At 41.1% G+C, this 19,837-nt stretch overlaps 2 protein-coding genes and 1 non-coding gene across 3 annotated transcripts in view; 1 reads left to right on the top strand and 2 right to left on the bottom strand.

Annotated features, from left to right (window-relative positions):
• Positions 1-9,695, top strand: part of DIPK1A (divergent protein kinase domain 1A) — a 117,114-nt gene extending 107,419 nt beyond the window's left edge. The window contains exons 3-5 of the mRNA XM_072649094.1: positions 2,152-2,259; positions 5,871-6,047; positions 7,155-9,695. Of these exons, the coding sequence (XP_072505195.1) occupies positions 2,152-2,259; positions 5,871-6,047; positions 7,155-7,967 (1,098 nt within the window). The 3' untranslated portion in view covers positions 7,968-9,695. The remainder of the gene's footprint in view (positions 1-2,151; positions 2,260-5,870; positions 6,048-7,154) is intronic.
• Positions 9,696-10,048: 353 nt separating this feature from the next.
• On the bottom strand, positions 10,049-19,478 carry RPL5 (ribosomal protein L5). The gene is made up of 8 exons (XM_072649095.1): positions 18,891-19,478; positions 17,990-18,059; positions 17,788-17,903; positions 15,928-16,062; positions 15,017-15,219; positions 14,159-14,336; positions 11,903-11,991; positions 10,049-10,213 (listed from the first exon to the last, which is right to left on the bottom strand). The coding sequence occupies exons 1-8, from the start codon at positions 18,891-18,893 to the stop codon at positions 10,114-10,116; spliced, it is 894 nt and encodes a 297-aa protein (XP_072505196.1). The 5' UTR covers positions 18,894-19,478; the 3' UTR covers positions 10,049-10,113.
• LOC140530604 (small nucleolar RNA SNORA66) lies at positions 11,614-11,751 on the bottom strand. The gene has a single exon (XR_011976032.1). It is a non-coding gene; the product is annotated as a small nucleolar RNA SNORA66 (small nucleolar RNA).
• Positions 19,479-19,837: the final 359 nt, after the last annotated feature.

The raw sequence follows: 19,837 nt of genomic DNA, 5'->3' as shown, positions 1-19,837 counted from the left end.
AGCCTTTTGACCATTTTTCAATTGGGAAAGACTCCTATTCTTAAGACAAAGTTCTTTATATATTTGAGATATGAGACTTTTATCTGAGAAGCTCTCTATAAAAAAATTTTACCCATTTTCCTGCTTTCCTTCTAATCTTGGTTATACTTATTTACACAAAAACTTTTCAATTTAATGTAATCAAAATTGTCCATTTTGTATCTCACAATGCTCTCTATCTCTTGTTTGTTCACCTGTCCATAAGTCTGATAAGTGATATGTTCCATGTTCTTCAAATTTTCTTGTAATATCTACTTTTACATCTAAGTCGTATCAGTTTTGACCTTTTCTTGGTAAATGGTAAAAAATATTGTTCTATGCCCAATTTCTGCCACACTGCTTTCTAGCTTTCCCAACAATTTTTACCAAATAATGAATTCCCATCCTAAAGATTTATGTCTTTACACTTGTCAAACACTGGGTAACTATATTCACTTGCTTCTGTAGATTATATGTCTGCTCTGATCTACTGATCTACCTTTCTGTTTCTGAGCCAGTACCAGATAGTTTGGATAATTAATCCCTTACCACATACTTTAAGATCTGGTAGTGTTAATGCTCCTTTCTTTGCATTTTTTTCATTAGTTTCTTTGATAATTCTTGACTTTTTCTTTTTCCAAATGAATTTTGGAACTATTTTTTCCTAGCTCTGTAAAACAATTTTTTGCCAATTTCATTGGCATGGCATCGAATATACAGTTTTGATAAAATTGTCATTTTTATAATATTGGCCCTACCTACTCATGAACAATAGTTTTCCATTTATTTAAATCTGATTTTATTTGTGCACAACGTTTCTCTGGTTTTGTTCATACAGATCCTGGGTTTGTTTTGGTAGGTATATTTCCAGGCATTTTATACTGTTTAGAGTTTATTTTAGGGTGTTTATAGTTATTTTAAATGGAGTATTTCTACCTATCTCTTCCTGCAGGATCCTGTTGGTAATATATAGGAATGCTGATGATTTATATGGATTTACTTTATATCCTGCTACTTTGCTGAAATTATTAATTATTTAAATTACCTTTTTAGTTTTCCAAGTATATCATATCTGCAAAAAAATATATAATTTTATTACCTCATTCCCTATTCTGATTCCTGCTATTTCTTTTTCTCCTCTTATTGCGATTGCTAGGATTTCCAGTACAATACTGAATAATACTGGTGACAGTGGGCATCCTTGTTTCACACCTGATTTTACTGGGAAGGCTTCTAGCTTATCCCCCATTAAAGAATGCTTACTAATGGTTTTAGGTAAATGCTTCTTATCCATTTAAGGAAAAGTCCTTATGTCTATACTTCCAAGTATTTTTAATAGAAATGAGTGTTCTACTTTGTCAAAAGCTTTTTCTGCATCTATTGAAATTATCATAAGGTTTTTGTTACTTTTATTATTGATATAATCAATTATTTTAATAGTTTTCCTTATGTTAAACCATCCCTGCCTTCCTGGTATGAGTCCTGCTTGGCCGTAATGTGTCATCTTTGTAAAATATTGTTGTAATCTTTTACCTAGTATTGTATTTAGGATTTTTGCATCCCTATTCATTAAATTTTATTATTTTGTGTTTACAAGAAAGTCATATTTTATTTTTATTTTGTTAAACATTTCCCAGTTACATCTCTGATCCTCCATATTGCAGATGAGAAAACTGAAGCCCAGATAGACAAGTGATTGTCCAAGGCCACACATTTCTAAGTGGCAGAGTCAAGATTTGAGTGTGTTAGATTCAGGACTTAAGGACCTGGCTTCTTATCCCAGCTCTGCCACTTCCTCCATTGTGACCTTGGATATATGTCACAGGCCCTGGGCCTTAGTTTCCTCATCTGTAAAATGGGGGAAAGGGGCTGGACTAAGTGAAGCACTAAACCAGTGATCATGTCCTTGGACTCCCAACCCAGGCTCGTGGGTGCCATAGAGCCTCAGCGCTCTTCTGTCCATTCACACAACTATTACATGGATGAAGCTCACACCTTCAGGTCCACAATGGTGCTTAAGTTTATACTGCTGGTTTGAAAAAACCTCTCCAAATATAAATATCCATGGTATGGATGGTGGCATGATGTTGCTTCTTAACCAAAATGCCCTGTTATCTCTTTTCTGTTTTCCAGTGCGATAAATATAAGACCGGCGTCATTGATGGACCTGCATGTAGTAGCCTTTGTGCTAAAGAAACTCTTTATTTTGGAAAATGCTTGTCAACTAAACCCAACAACCAGGTATGAACTTCTTGAATAAAAATTCCAGTTACGAAGTGTTGGTTTTTTTTAATTTTGCTAAGAGGCACAGTGCTGTAACTGAAGCTGGGGAGACCTGAGTTCCAATTCACTCACACTTACTAGCTGGGTGACCCTGGGCAAATCACTTAGCTGATCTCAGTCTTAGTTTCCTCATTTGTAAAGTGAAGAAAATGCCAGCACCTAGCTCTCAGGGTGGTAGGTAAGATCAGACGTGATAAGATCTGTAAGGTACTTCACACCCTTAAAGAACTACATAAAGTCTAGCTATTATTAATACCAAATTTTAGCAGTTATTATTACTGGGCCTATATTATTTATTATTTTACAAGAAAATATAAATCCATTTTGGAACAGTAGTGATGTTTTTGTTACCATCCAAGGCACATGATAGTAATTCTGACAAGAAGAAGCCCAAACGAGATCTGGTTATAAAATTACAATTTTAAACTGCATACAAATGATTTAGGGTGATCTGTCTTCTGCCAAACATACGGTCTAACCTGTACCAGTCTATATGCTTCTAGAATATGTGCTTCTAAGTAGAGTAGAGAGGAAGCCTCCTTATTGACCCTATTTTTCCAGCAGAGGAAAAGTTAGATTAATACAGAATTTTTAAAATATTGCACACCTGCTAAGGAACAGGCCATGTCCTGGGTACCGTGGGTAGAGAAATGACTGGGCCTGCCCACAAGTAGCTTATATCACCTTAGACTGAGGAGTAAAGAGAAAAAAAGCATGCAAATAACTTTAAAGTGTAAGACAGGAGGAATTAGTACAATTAGAGAGAGAGGTGGCAGTGCTACTTGAATCCCAAAAGAGAAAGGCCATCTACTCAGGGAAGGCTTCATAAAAGAGGTGGCTTTTAACTGGGGCCTTGAAGGATGGACAGACATATTTTGAAAGACATAATTTTTTTAAAATATTCTAAACTCAGATAACAGCATGGGATTAGGACAATATTGGGCATATTTAAAGAACAATAAGTAATGAAGTCTGGCTGGAGTGTAACACGTAAAGAATCATGGTGAAGAAGCTGGAATGGCTTGTTTGGACGCAGTGGGGAGAGGCCCAAATGTCAAGTTGGGAAATTTTGACTTTATTTTTGTAGATAATACAATGTTTAAATACTTATAGCTTGTGGTAATTTAAACTTTAACAGCTTGAGAAAGGTAAAAATGAGAAAAAAGGATTTGTGGTGGTTACCACTGAAGTCAGGACAACTAGGTGGCCCAGTGGATAAAGCACTGGGCCTGCAGTCAAGAAGACCTAAGTTCAAATCAGGCCTCAGACAGTTACTAGTTCTGTGACCTTCAGTAAGTCACTTAACACTATTTGCCTCGGTTTCCTCATCTGTAAAATGAGCTGGAGAAGGAAATGGCAAACCACTCCAGGATCTTTGCCAAGAAAACCCCAAATGGGGTGATGAAGAGTCAGACATAACTGAAACGACTGAACAACAAACCACTGTAGTCATAAAAGAAGCATTAATAAAAATGTTAGCCTAAAAACACCTTAATGTCATTTTATTTAATATTCTAAAATGAGTTATTTTAAAAAATATTTTCAGAGCACCCTATCTGTAGCAAAATGGACAAAACTAAGTTCTAGTGATCTGTCCAGGAACCTTTCCTTGCTCCTCCCCTGTTTAAAGTGGCATGCTACATTTTCATATTTTATATCAATTTAAGAGAATGGAAAACAAGCAAAACCAAATCTGTTTAACATATACACAGACACATATCAACACACAAAATATGTTTGATACAGAACTTTAAACTTACTCTAAAACACTTGAAAAAGAAACCGCTTCTCATGCTGACAGTATTATGAAAATTCTTAATGCTCCATATTATTCCAATAAGTCTTTCCTGACAGTTCAAAATAATGTAAATAATCTATATTAAAAACTTCAAATTACTTCTGAAATTCCTATTTCACTTCTTTTCATTAAAGCATCCATCAGATTGACTCATTTGTTTAATTTCCTCTTGCCCATGAAGCAATATTACTGTCTTGTTCTTTTTTCTTGTTTTTGGTAGTAACAGATTCAGAAATTTGGTGATGAGCACTTAACTGAATTATTCATTTGTATGTATACAAATATATGTTGGATCTCTTGGACTCTAATTAAAGACTCCACTTAATAATAACAAATAAGACTATTTTTACATGGTAACTTTATACAAGTATGAGTTGTACTAAATCACCTCAGATATCTGAGGTTCCAAATTCTGTAAATGACACCATGTTCCATTGCCTACACGTGCATGGGTGGGACTAAGAAATGGACATAAGCTTCCCAATATGGCTGGTTAGCAATTCCCTGGTTAATGGTCTTTCCTGCAGGGAGGGGGATTGAAAAGTATCACAGGGTTAGAAGTGAATTCCTTCTTTCCAGTGAACATGGTGGAAGGTAATATTGTCTAGTGCAGGATTTTAGACACTTTTATTTTTTATCATTGGGGGAAAATGATTAGGCAAGCTTCACATGGAAAACACGACATGAAGCACTAGAAAATGGAGAATAAAAAATTCTGCGTACATGACCCATCCACCTTCTTCCTAGTCCTCATGCCTACACCTATAACATCTGCCAGATAGGTGATATGCTCTGAATATCCTGGTTAACTGTTTTTAATATTCACATTAGGAAAAGAAGTAGTAGAATTCCTTAAATATTACATTGATTGATAGGCCTTTGTTTCAAGTGAGAAGTATATACTTAATATTTGCAAATATAGGGACTTGACACCAGGTGCCATTTTTTTGAAGTAGTCAGTACTGCCCAAACATAAGATGCACAGGTGCAGGGTGATCTCACCTAAGACAAGTGTTATATGGGCATGAGGGGATAAACATGAGATGCAGAAGAAACTCTCAGCCCATCATTTTCCCTATAACCAGGATAGGTCTCAGATCCACACTGAAAATTCACACTAACATGACAGAGCTATATCAAGCCAAGTCAAGCATTTATTAAGCACCCACTGTGTGCCAGGCACTGTGTGAAGCCCTAGGGGGATACAAAGAAGGGCAAAAGCCAGTCTCTGCTCTCTGTCGACTGAGCAGAACTGCTTATGGCTATGAATCATTTTCAGCTTTCCTAAGCTGTTTCCTCATCTGTAAATTGCTAAAGCGATCGGAAACCACTCTTAATATTTCAACCATCTGTCATTTAATTTGTGTGATTATACCACTGATGCAGATCACGGCTCTTCAAAAACTCAGGAAATGGTGTTTGGGTCTAAGCTGCAGCCCTGATGCCAAGAAGGTGATTCGAGATTCTGGGAACAGATGGGGTGGTCTGCAAACCAGAGCCACACAGCGTAGGTCTAGAGATCGACCAGAGGCTTTCTAGAAATAGACTTCAGGGGTTGCAGCCATCCCCACCCCCTGCCCCCAAAATATTGTTTTATAAGGGTTTGGAGAAAAATTTCATATTTACAACCCAAAAGGAAAAATGTGCAACTCGGGTCCAAACAACTCTCTGTTGGTAGAGAAAGTACAAAAAAAAGCAATGGTATTTACAGAGTAACGTGCTCATGTGTGAGCCCCCAAAGATCGCCCAGCTTTCCATGTTTTTCACCTAGATGTATTTAGGAGTTTGGGGAAATCTGCAGGGCGTTGTGAAGTGCCAGATGGAACAAGCCCCTCACCTTGATTTCGGGACTGAGTTGGAACCAAGAAAAGAAGTAGTTTTATTTGAGAAGCCAACTCGGGGAACGACAGTTCAGAAATTCAAAGAAATGGTGTACAGTCTCTTTAAAGTAAGTATGACATTTGTAAAACTCTCTTCCCTTTGTATTTGGTGAGAGAATTTTTAGATGTTTTTCTTTACATTTCTAGGTTACTTTTTCAAACCCTTTCATGTGCTAGACTGATCCGGCATCTTTACAATTACACTAGAGATAACCTTCATTGTCAGAGCAAGAATCCCAAAGAACGTGGCTCAAACAATTCTGAAACAACAACTGTACCCCCGACCTACGTGGCTCAATTTAACCCTTCAGTTCTGAGAACAGTATTAAAATATGCCTAGTATTGCTCTAACACCAAAATTTAATGCTTCTTCACATATATAATTGGTTAGACATTATTTTATATATTTAGACGTTAGCTTCTAAGTACTGAAATGAGACAACCAGCAATGTGAAAAGCTGACAGAACAAGAACTTTTATGATAAAAACAGCATGAAATGTTTAGAAGACCAAGTTTTTAACATCTACCTTTATCTCGAGAGAAGCTTTGAGCTTAAATGCTGCCCCTGTGGTTTCTCTCAATGAATGCCTTATATTCCTACTAAAACTGGGGGTGGAAGGCAGGGGGTGGGCATTAGCCATCATGCAAATCATGTTACTTCTATCAGCTCTAACGGTGGGAGATGAGGAGTGCGCAGTTCAGCAGAACTGGCTTCTCAGTAGAGAAAGGAACAAGCATTCATTAAGCTTCTACCGTATACCAGGTACCATGCTTAGCACTTTACAAATATGCTTAGTAAACACGAAAGGCTAGACAAAACAGCTGAAAAATAGAAGTTATAAAAAAAAAAATCAAGGAATGACCTCTTTATAAAGTAAATAGCCAAGTTCTTCAAACCCATCCCTTACCTTCAACATCTACTCATCCAAGTAAAAAATGTCACAAGTCACATGTTGCAACTTTTGAGATAAGTCCAAGGGAAGGGTACAAGAGTGATGAACACTCAATGTCTCACCTGTGTAGAATTCTAAGTTAGGCTATTATGTAGTGAGTAGCAAAACTGCTTCCCATGGCTCGAGAACAGGAGTATCTCAGATGTTTTGTGTGTGTGTGCGTGCATATGTGTGTATCTTCATGATTTTAATGACTGGTTAATTATTCTTGTCATTACCAGGCAAAGTTGGGTGACCAAGGAAATCTTTCAGAGTTGGTCAATCTCATCCTCTCAGTGGCTGATGGAAACAAAGATGGCAGAGTTTCCTTGCCTGAAGCCAAATCTGCATGGGCCCTCCTGCAGCTCAATGAGTTCTTGCTCATGGTCATACTTCAGGACAAAGAGCACACACCCAAACTGATGGGCTTTTGTGGGGATCTCTATATGATGGAAAGAGTGGACTACACCTCCCTTTATGGAATAAGCCTTCCCTGGGTGATCGAACTTTTCATTCCCTCAGGTTTCAGGAGAACCATGGATCAGTTGTTCACACCCTCATGGCCTAGAAAGGCTAAAATAGCCATAGGACTTCTAGAATTTGTAGAAGACGTTTTTCACGGTCCCTACGGAAATTTCCTCATGTGTGACACAAGTGCCAAAAACTTGGGATATAATGATAAGTATGACCTGAAAATGGTGGACATGAGGAAAATTGTGCCAGAAATGAATCTCAAAGAGCTGATTAAAGATCGTCACTGTGAGTCTGACCTGGACTGTGTCTACGGTGCAGATTGTAGAACTAGCTGTGACCAGAGCAGGATGAAGTGCACTTCAGAAGTGATCCAGCCCAACCTGGCCAAGGCTTGCAGTCTGCTCAAAGACTACCTTCTGCGCGGGGCACCCTCAGAAATCCGAGAAGAGCTGGAGAAACAACTGCAATCCTGCGTTGCCCTCACGGTCACCGCAAACCAGATGGAAATGGAGCATTCTTTGATATTAAATAACCTAAAGACATTACTGTGGAAGAAAATCTCTCATACAAATGATTCCTAGCTGATCCATCAGACATGGGAAACTTGCCACTCTAAGTCATCCTGACCAGTAAAAAAAGAGCTCCATCATTGTCCCTTCCAAACCCTTCCTAGGAATTCAACCTCCTGTGCCCAGCACCCTCCGGTCCCTTTCCCAGGTCTTGGTGGGGGCCAGTCTATGCTCTCCAAAGCTGCCGTTTGGCAGATGTGGGTCTTCTACTTGTACAGTTTACAAATAACTTTTACACAAATTCCCCACTGAATTCTTCTAACAGTCCTGTGAGGGATGCAGGGGAGTATGATTCCCATTTCTTGGCTCAGGAAAAGGCTGAGCACTACTAGTAAGTGGCAGCCAGGACTCTTGCTCCAGGCTTCAGCTTACAGATCTCCAGCCCCTTCATGGTACCAGAAAAGTTAGGACTCGGATGTATTTCATCCTATCAGAAAGATGGGAATGCAAGAACCTCTGGTCTATTTCTCAAAGGCACCTAGTTGTTCTTCACTCCTAATGCTGTGAAAATCTTCATTTACATGTGAATACCCATGTTAATGAAAATGGTTTTTGCAAGTACTTTAGCCAAGAGGCCACTGCTGGAAACATTGTGGCCAAATCCAAGCTGCTGTTTTAAAAATTAATTTAACTTTCACATAGTTTACTAATATTTCAGCATGGCAGAATTTGCACATTAATGGGAAATTTAAATTGCTAAGCAAATAAATTAAATTCCTCTTTGGCATAAACAGGTAGTGGAGCTTACCTTCAGTTCATTTACATTGTTACCTCATTTATTCATATCTTGAATGCTCTATCTAGTAAATTATGGAGGTTTCCTCAAATAGTTCTACAACAGAACTTTGGAGAAACTGGAAATTTTGTAAACACTCAACTGACCAACACAATTGCTGTCATTAGTCTATTTTTTGCTTCATTAAATTACAAAACATTTGAAATGAAATGTTATTTAAAAGGGAACAAATTAAGACTATGTCTTAAAATCTGGCTCTCCCACAATAATTCTAAAAGGCAAAGACTACGGTCTTTTCCTCACAAGCCCTCGGTATTCAGTATTTACAGTGACATGTCTCCAAACCAGGTACTAGAAGTGGTATCCAAAGGAAAGTTGTCATACTTGATCTGCAGTAGAAAAAAAATGGCCAACTGACCTGTTCCAACACTTTTAAAAGGTACTGCAGTAGTGGGTACTGCAGGGACTCAATTCCATTCTTTTTCTTGTTTCTGAGGTATGGTAGACATGATTTAATCACAAAATCTTAATGGAAAGACCTTTAAATTATCAGTGAAAAAACGCTAAGGTACAAAATGTCTCCAAATGGCATCCCCCATCAGTCCATGGGTATGCAACACTGAGAAAGCCTTCACCCAAGTCTTTCCATGTACACTCAGGACAAAGGGTTAGCAGAAGTGGATTCCGAGTGCATTCGACCTGTATATACTTTGTTCTGGCATGTATTTTCAAACCCTGCGCACAATGACAATCTTTTTTGATGTCTCCATAAAGTAGAATGGCCTACTTTTGGAGGAAGAGCCAATGTTTGCTGCTGGAAAAGATTCCACCTGGAATTGCTTGTGTCTCCAGCTGCATCTAATGTACATGGTGTAATTGGGCAATGGACTTTATTGATCATGGTGTTGTCATAATATTTTTTTCAGTTTTCTTTACAGTTGTACAGTTTAAGGTCCTTTTCCTTTCCACTAAGCATCTGGTTTCAATAAATGACTGGAAGAATATTTCCTAGTCGTAGCATTTCCTTGAACTGCCTGTCACAGCCAAAAGGGCATCTTAAATTATTTTACTGATGGCTATCCAGTTCACTTATACCTTATTTGGCAAGATGGCTGCCATTATCTGTCCAAAGCCAAAACAGGCTATCAGGTCACTTTAGTAACAATAGCAACGAGTTGTTGATAAGCATCATGGAGAAACAGGTATCAGCCCCATGTTGCTACAGTCAAGCTCAACTAAGACAATATGTTCAGAAAATAAACAGATACCACCACCGCCATCCTGGAAAAAGAGCAGCCACTGCTCCACCCTCTCTTGGCTAGTCACTTTATAAAGCTCCATGGAGAACAGACAGGAGTGATGTTCAATAAGTTTATTGTCTTAATCTGAAAATCTTCATAGAAAATTACAGATTTTGATGTTTTAACTATCAGCTGCCCGTTCCTGGGCTCTGAGGAAACTCGCCTTCTTCTGAGCAACCCGATCTTTCTTCTGGGCAAGGGACATTTTGGGGCGGTTCCATCTACCAAGCGAAAAAGGCAAAGGATCAGAACTGACAGATGTAAACCACAAAGGGTCATTTCCAAACACCTCCTAAGCTACTGAAAATATTTCCGTGAAATAGTCCGCACGACTGGTCAGTCTCAAAACAACTACTTTTCCCACCAGCACCCATCACTCCAACGCCACTTACTTCTCGGCCAGCACCATGTGACTTTCTCTCTTTCACATTTCTTCCATTCTTTTCTGAATCACTCTCTATCATTCACCTTAGGGCCTTCTCTTCCAAAACACACCTCACCTCTCTCCACAAGTGACCTGACTGCTTCTCAAGCTTTTGGAGTTCTTCTGGAGTCGTGCTCTTTCAATCATTTCCCACTTTCATTTCTAGCCTCTTCCCACTTTCCCCTGACCAAACCTCTACAAAGGACCAACTGAGCTCCCTGCCTCCACTTCCTTACTACCCACCCTCTTAACCTTTTGTAATTTGACTAAAACTACCAAGTCATGTCATGAATGCCACTTTATCCCCAAATCCATTATTTCTTGGCTCCTGTCCCATGAATTCCCTGACACTACACATGCTCTGCTAGGTTCCAAACAAATTCTCACATTGTCTTTCCCTTCCTACACATAGCCTCTTACCCCATCCTAACCCATGGCCTCAATGTCATACCATATCACTTATTTGTAGCCCCAAATTATGTCCTGAGCACCTGTGCTCATCTCTCCATCCAAATACCCTCAAGTCTGCAATTCCTAGTGAACAAAATCTGACAGTAAAGTCATTTTTGCTCTCTCTGGAATCACTCACCTCATACAACTCTGCTTCCTCCTTCCCCTTCATATCAATCATTTTCCAAGTCCTTTCTTTCACCCCAGGCAGTCTCAAATCTTCATTCTCTTTCCCTCCCACCTGCCCTGCTCCACGGTAGAAGCCTTCACTGTGGGCTTGTCAACATTCCCATTCTGAACCCTTCCATCTGCTGCTGCTGGTCCTTTGGGCTCCAATGTACCATTTTTGTCTTCCGCTTCATATTCCTCCCCTTCACACAGTCTGTGTCTCAGCCAAACCTGAATCCCGTAATTCCACCCCCTGCCAACCTACCCTTTCCCATTCTTTGTACCCCTCCCTGTGCATGCTGTGCCCCCCCCAACCAGATACTGAAGTCCCCTCCTTTCCCTCAAGGTCTAGCTCAAGTGTCATCCACACTATGAAGTCATTCCTGACACTCCCAGATTTATCTATTCTTAACTAACCCAAGTCACTTTGGAGGTGACTGTATTACAGATGTACATTACATGCATGTGTGTCTTCCAAATGTTAAGTTCTTAACTACTGAACTGAAACATAAGGTGACAACAAATAATCCTATGTGCTCAATTACACAAGAATGTCCAAGATAAAGTAACTCCCAGTTATCTTGTCTTAGGATAGAATGAGGTGCCTCAAAAATGTGAATTCTAAGGCAAATAAGCTTCTATCACCATAATTACTTTAGCAAACCTGGTTCCCCTTGCTACTGCAACATCATGCAGAGCCAGTGATCGAGTTTGCAAATTTGCACCAAGAGCCGGGCTTTCACTCTGGCAGAAACGCCAATTCCTAGCAGCAGCCAGCTACTTTTTGCAAAGCACAGCATTTTCAAACCATTGCACTTATACAAAAGGAGAAAGCAGAGGCAGCAAGAAGGCTACTTAGGCTACTTACCTTTTCTTTTTAACTTCCCTCTTGGGTTTCTTTTCATACACTGGATTCTCCCGTATACCAGCATGAGCTTTCTTGTACATTTCCTCCATCTGAAATAAAGAGAGCCAAACAGTTTTTGGTTCCCCTTCAGATGCCCCAACCAAAGTTTATGCATCAGGTTTAGTTCCTGGTCAATTATTTCGGCTATACTTTCTACATAAAGAGCAATCAAGCAAGGGTTTATTATACACTCCCTTTAAGTCAGGAACCAGGCTATGCATCAAGGATATAAAGCTAGAACAGAAATATTCCCTCCCTTCAGAGACATTAACATTTTAACCTGTTCATGGACACAGAGTTATACAAAATACAAGTCAGGAACGAGCGAGTCCAGGAATTTTTCCTGCAGATAGGAAGACTGGAGTAATCCAGGTGCTGCAGGAGGCCAGACTTTCCAAGCATGGGAGGATAACCAATAAACTAGATTCCTGATGGGCAGCTGCTAGGTCTCATGGTAAACAACTCTATCCTAACTCAGCAAACATCTTACCACATAAACAGTTTTTAATGTCAGGGCCCAGGCTTGAACACGAACAGTGTTAAATAGTATCACAATTTAGAGGAATTATGAATTATGAGTACATCATTCTTGCCATACCATCATCAGATGCTCTTTCTGTGTGCACCTACCAATTACCTAAGGGTGAAAGGGAGGTGTGCTGGACCTTTTCATTAAGGGGTAATGTTAACCTAAAGCATTTTTATATTCATAGTTTGTAGCCAATATAAGCAAATAGCTCACACTGACAACTAGTGAGACAGACTGTGAAATTATCACCCCCATTTTATGAATGAGGAACCTGGGGCTGAGAAGAGTCACGTGCAGCCCCCACCCTCATGGTCTTATAGCCAGTAATTTTCAAAGCCAGGTTCCAGATTAAGTCTGGGTTATCCCACTACTCTACCTTGCCCATTCACTAAAATTTCCATGAATAAAACTTTAGGGTCACATTGTTTCTTTTAAAAAGACTTAAGTGCTTTTTAGTAATGCAGGACAGGTATCTACACCAGTGGCCTATTTTTATGGCCAAGAGGGAGCTTCTACAAAACTGGGCTGGTTCTGCAACACGATGTCCAAGTGGATAAACTAGCCTTTCACTCATCAGAAAAACCCTTTCTGAAACCCCAGACACCCAGGGTGACCACTACACTCACAATTCACTTACAAGTAAGATCCAAACTAGAGCATTTTAAAAATACTTCTATAAAGTCACAGGGCCTTTGCAGCTAACTGGAAAATAGCCTACCTCTATTACATAGTTCACAAAGACACCCACGATGGAAGCTAAGGTCTGGTTTAAGCTATTTTTATATGTCAGTGGTAAAACCACTGTATTTTACTGAAACAAAAAGCAACCAATTACTTATCCTGCCTACTATAGCCTAAACCACCTAGCCTGTTAGGCACCAGGATATGAAACACTAGAATAATTTATTAGATGAGGGCTGTTCTTTTTTTCTCCTTTTCTATCCTGGAAATGATCAGGACCAACACACACACACAAACAAGAAAAATAAGCCTCAGCTAAACTGAAAATGTCAACAAGCTAAGCTTTCTTTCAATCTCAAGTTTTGCCTTTGCATGAAAAAAAACTCCACCATCCTTCCTTACATATCTTCATGTATTTGGCTTTAACCACTACCCAAAGTTGGCACTCCAAGCCCTCTAGGAAATTATGGCTGGCTCCTCACCTAGGGATTCTGAAGGCTGACGTCTCTGGTGGCAGGGGTTGCTCTAGCTCCTCTCCATGTCATCTCTGGCAGTTTTGGACCCAACCCCCTACCCAGGAAATTGTACCTAAATATTCAAATGACCAAAGGATGTCACAGCAGACCCTAATGAACGAACTCCCGACAAGCATCTTAGCAGTTTCCACATTCATGGGGAGGCCTCCAGTACCACAAATATCATGTGTGTGCCAGCATCTCCACATGAAGTGGCAGGAGCAGTTGTAGTGAAGTAAAGCTCTGACTCTACCAAGTTACTTGGGGGCTGGGCTAAGGGGAAGAGACCATTTAATCCACCATACATTCTAACTACCTGTAGAAGAGAACAGAGTTCTATCTGCTTCCATTTTCCTTTGTAATCAAGTGTGCATGCTCACACAGAACAGTCCCAACTAAGGCTTCTATTTCTTCACAGTTCCTGACTTCCTTAAACAAATGTCTTCAAAAGAATCCATGGCCCAGTTGGGTCTGTTAAGGCAAACTTCTTACCATGTCGGGAGTTATGTTGTTCTTTATGTACTGTGAGAATTGCTTTTTATAAGCATCTTCATCTTCTTCCATGAGATATCGCATATAATCTGCAACATTCTGGCCCATGATGTGTTTCCGATGCACTTCCGCATTGAATTCCTTGCTTTCTGAATCATACCCAGGGAAGCGTTTGGTACTAAGACAAAATTTTAAAAGTTAGTATTTCCCTCAGAATTCAGTTTGCACATAAATACTACACAGTCTCTGCCATCAGTCCCGTCTTGAAACAATTGCATCAGAAGCAACTCAGTCAGTGGGATATCATCATTCAGCAGCTAAGCCCTAGACTCCAAGATGGAGATACAGTACAAAATTCCAATGCTAAACTGTAAACAGACCTAAAATAACAAGGTCTAAAAAAAAAAAAAAAAAGGGGAAAATAGAAAATTAAATATTGTTCAAGGGCTACCAAAGATTCCAATATAAAATACAACTAATCACAATGCAAATTATCTTAAAATTCTCCAATCTTATTATAACCTCGCAATGTCATGATACTATAAAGCTTATTGAAAATAATTATTGTTCTGTCAATGACTGAAAGTTAGACCTAACTCATCAAATAAAGAAAAGCACCCAACACAAATTTCCTGCCCTAACAGATCCTTAATTTCCCAACCAAAGTGAATCATAAATTTCAAAATAAAGAGATTGTAGTTGGAACCTTCAACATTCACTCTTTCTGTTCCCTCCGTGGCCTGAGTATCTTTAGTTATTTCCAATCCTCGGAGTGCAGGGTGAATGCTAGGTAGCTGTGAAGCACCTCTAGCTGACAAACCACCCAAGAAAAACCCTATCCATACCCATCTTATTTACCTGTGAGGAATAGATAGACCACCATCCACAGCTCCCTTAAGGGCCCCAAAGACTTTGTTTCCTGTGGTAGTTCTGGCCAGACCTGCGTCCAGGTAGCACGTAAAAGCACCAGGCTGACCATCAATGCTTTCCACATTGTACTCATCTCCAGTCACTTCCACTTGACCTTCGTAGATCTTGTCCATGCCAAATCTGTTAAGAAGCTATTAATGACAACAACAAAAAACCCTAAACATACATTTAATATAAAAATTAGGAAAAGATACTCAAGAAAATTTTCTTTAAAAATATTTCTTCTGACATCAAGTTCAGAGATTCCAAAATTTAAACTTTCCCCTGGCTTTCAAATAGCCTTTTTACAAAACCTAATCTTTCTACTGGTCTCAAACGTCCCCTTACATTCCTGCACTGGTTCCTGAATGCTATTTTCTGAGCAGAATACACACATGTACTCAAAACAAAAACCAATTAACCCTATCATACCTAACCAAAACCAAGGACTACAAGATCATATTACCTAATAATCCTTCACCTCCATTCTTCTGGAATTAAAATGCCTTCATCTAGGGGCAATTACACTCCCCCCCCCAATGGGCAAAAAATGTTTAAGACACATCCATGAAAAGTTTGGGCTGGATTATACTCTTATCATACAGAGTCCAACCAAAGGCCTCAACCCTGTAATGTTTTCATTATCACTTCACATGTTCTGTAATTAGCAGGAAATCCTCAAAGCCCATAGTGGCTCATGCCTTGCCCTCAGTGAGGCTGAGATTTTAAAGAACCAAACTAAATCTTAAAATATAAACATCATGATTATAACCGAGTAGCTATGAAACGAAACTGTAAGCACCTGGCTGAGGGGAAAAGCTAAGTTCACCCCAATCATCAATGAAGTAACCACAACCTACCCTGCGGGCCAGCAGCAGGCCTGTGCAGTAAGCGGCAGCATAGTTTGTCAAGCCAACCTTCACACCGTACTTTGGTAACTCATGGGCATAAGCTGCACAGACAATCATATCCCCTTCTATACGGGCATAAGCAATCTTTAAAAAAAGAAAAAGTCAGACATTAATGTCGCACAGAAACCACAAAATGCCACTGTTTTAGTACTTACAATTCACTACCTAAGCAAACTTTTATAATAAATTATGTATTAACGTAAGTTATATTAGATTTTTATAATCTAGAATGGGTAAACAGATGAGCAAGTCACTATCACTAAGCAGCAGTGCTTATTTAACACCACTGGCCTTATAAAAAAAAAATCCATTCATTTTTCTAGGCAACTATGGGGTATTATTAGCTTTGCTATTTCAGGTTTAAACACCAAATCCCTGAAAACAAAGTTACTAAAACTTATAAAGTATATATTGGCTTCCAAAACAATAAAATTATCTACTGGATTAAAAAAAAAAAGATTCCAATCCTAAAAACTAGTAAACCAGAGGTCCAGATGATTGGACCAGGTCAACAAGAAAACACTAAAGATTACAAATGTTTGTAACAAAAATTTATATAGCTATAATACTAGTTACCTCGTAACCATACACTATCTTTTCTTATGTCTCATTGATGTATTTGGTTTTCATGCTAAGTATGAATAAAATGAGATATTTACAGAAATGCTTTGCAACCATAAACCACTGTACAAACATTAGTTATTACATCTTCCCCAATTAAATCTTCTCTTGTAGCAAAAAAGTTTACCAAAATCAATCAATCAAGTGACAACTTTCGATGGTAATATTTTGCCCAAATAAATTCTAGCCTTTGGAAAAGGGGGCAATGTTTCATTTACTTAATTTTCTGGAACCAATATTCAGTCCAGTATCTCTTTTATCCTCACACCATGCAAGTCTTATGATCCCTACTTTACAAATAAGAAAACATCACCCCCTCTTTAGGCCTCAGTTTCTTTAAGTGTAAAGTGAGAATGATGGAGAAGGAATCAGAAATCAGTTCCAGTGATCTCGGTACTTCTTTTCAATCCCAATTTACAAACTCATTTGTTTGTCACAGACTAACCTAGGTATGGTGAAAAAAATGAGAATTATCCAGAAAACACATGTATGAGAGGGAAAATATTCATTTTCATGAAAGGGAGTAATTACCAAATACCTATTAGAATGATCAAATGTTTCTCTATTGCACTACACCCAGGAGTCAAGTTTAAAGCAGGAGTAACATGGCAACTTTTACAAAACTAGTCCAAGTTATTCCTACCAATCGCTCAATCAGCCTCTCCAGACACCAATGGCTGCATTTCTAAAAGGAGGGAGAATGACAGTAGAGAGAGTGACTAGGAGAAAATGAAGTGGTCAACAGTAACAAATACCACAGAAAGGAGGAAAAGGGGGGGAAAAAAGCTGAGCTTGGGCAAGCAAGGTATTCCTAATGATGAAACCAAATGGTGTGAGCAGAAAGGAGACTGCAAGGGGTAAAGCAGCAAGCTGGTGGGTAGATGACAGTGACACAGACTGCTCTTTCCAGATCTCATGGAGCAGAGGGCATCACTTTAAGCGAGACCAGGGCCCGGAAGTTTCTGGACAGCTTGTCCCTTCTACTGCCTTGGTTTTAGTTACCAAGAGGGTCATTTCCCTAATGAAATTCCTTTGGAAATTCCTCCACAAATTCTTCATTCAAAGTTTTGTCCACCGTTAGCAGGACCCCTCAGGAGTGGCGAATCTCCAGGAGTGACGTCACAGCCAAGTTATCTAAATATTTTGATCCCAACCACGTTCCATTTCTTGCCGGGGAGGGCAACTTGCCTGGCAGATGATGTCTCTGTTGGTGACTCGGACTATCATCCTGTATTTTGGTGTGTTATACTTGTTTTTGTCCTGGATTACTAAGCGTTTCCGTGCGTAATAATCCGTTTTTCCCTCTGAAAAAAGAGAGCTACACTAAGAGTGCGTCCACCATGGGTCCAGCGCCAGCCCTCCTGCCACCATCCCTACTACATCGCCATACCTCGCCTTCTCCGGAACTTCACCTGGTACCTCTTGAAGTAGGCCTTGTTCTTGACAACTTTAACAAACCCCTTGGAGATAAAGAGAAAACTTTAATTGTAATAAAAATGAACTGGACGTCTGGAGAGAGTAAGCCGAAAGCTGTCACGGGCGGACAAGGGGCAGGGGGCCGTCTTCGTGCCCCGCGTCCTCCACTCGCACGCTCAGGACGCATTACTACAGGCCGGGGCTGCTTCGGGGCATTCCCTGCCCCAGGAGCAGGGGAAGATGCCCCAGGCCCGGGCCCCGGCGGGCCAAGGCCAGCCGGAAGCCGGGGCCGAGCCGAGCACATGGAAACCCCTGCAGCCGCGGCCCGGGCCTCGGGCCCTCCCAGCGCGGGCTGGGGTCCGACAGGGGCCTGCTGCGGCCTGGGGCCCAACCAGGCGCCTCGGAGAGGGACCCGGGGCCGAAAAGGTCTCCGGCGACCCCGGGGAGCAGCCAAGCCCGGCCCGGGGTTAGAGCGACGCCCACCGCCGCCCCCGGCGCGCCACGGCAGGCCCCGACCCCCCCAGAGACCCGCAGGCCTGAGCCCGCCCCCCTGCCCCGCCGCACTCCGCGCGGCCTCCCGCGCCCCCGGCCCTCCCTGACAGGCCCAAGCCCGGCCTCCCGACGCTCCCCAGCGCCCCCCGGGTAGACCCCGGGTCCCTCGGGGCGCCCCCGGCCCTCCCTGGCAGGCCCGCGCTCAGCCTCCCGGCGGCCGCCATTAGGCCACGCTGGGAGCAGGCAGAGGTGCCGGCCACGACCGCTCCGCAATCGGAGTCCATCCGCCGCTCAAGCCGCTCGGGCTGGGCTCCGGGAAGGCGTGAGGGCAAGCACAGGGGCTCCCCAAGCTCCGCGGGTGCCAACGACCACCGGATACTCACCATCCTGCAGAACGAGACCCGCGCCCTCGGCACAGACCTGCAGGCCTCGCAGCGCTAGGGGAAAAAAAGGGCCAGAGCCCGTGCGCAAGCGCAGTATGTACAGCCGGCGACCGAGGCGGCGCAACGTGGGGAAGAGAGGCAGCTCGGGAAAGCGCCGAAGGGAAAGTCTTCTTACTGTCCCCTAGTGGCCCGGAGGAGATTCAACACTCTTCAAAAGAGTCAAGGGGCAAGATGCCCACCCTGGTGGGGTCTCTCAAAAAAAATTTTTCTATTAACAAAAAAAATTTTCTTTCTCTCCTACCCTATTGTTGAAAGAAACAAAACAAAAAACAAAAAAACACAACACATGTGACAAATACACATAGTCAAGCAAAAGAAATTCTTTCTCTGGCTGTGTCAATATCTGTGTCTCAATCGATTTCCCTAATAATGTCAGTTTCAGAGCCAGGCAGGTTTACCCTTGAAGTGCTCATTTCCCCCTCCAGTCCTGTGCAAGGGACCCCAGTCTTCCCTCTATGCCTCCAACTGTCCCCAAATGAATAGCAAAATTCCCTACTCCTCTCCAAGATGGCTTCTCACGTCCAGGGTATTAATCCACTGAGTTCTTTCTGGAGATCTGCAGAAGAGCTGCTTGATATTGGAGAATGAATCAAGCCTCAGCTCACTGAGCTTCCCATCCATCCATCCATCCATCCATCCATCACTGCTGGAGTCCTAGCCCAGTAGGGTATCTTGCCTAGTCTGGCATCCCGTCTGTGCTTCCCTCTCTTGTCCAAGGAACAATAATACCATTGCAACATGAGCCCACACTTGCAACCTCTGTAAATGCCCATGTGAAAAGGCCATCACTTACTGATATGGGTTAACTCCTCCTAGTAAAATATAAACTCTTTGAAAATAGTAAATCATCTTATATTTGTATTTTTGTACCCCCAATGCATAACAAA

The sequence above is a fragment of the Notamacropus eugenii genome, chromosome 2, assembly GCF_028372415.1.
Source record: "Notamacropus eugenii isolate mMacEug1 chromosome 2, mMacEug1.pri_v2, whole genome shotgun sequence".
Lineage (NCBI taxonomy): Eukaryota > Metazoa > Chordata > Mammalia > Diprotodontia > Macropodidae > Notamacropus > Notamacropus eugenii.
Note: the sequence above shows the minus strand (reverse complement) of the source record. Positions and strands in the feature narration are given on the sequence as shown.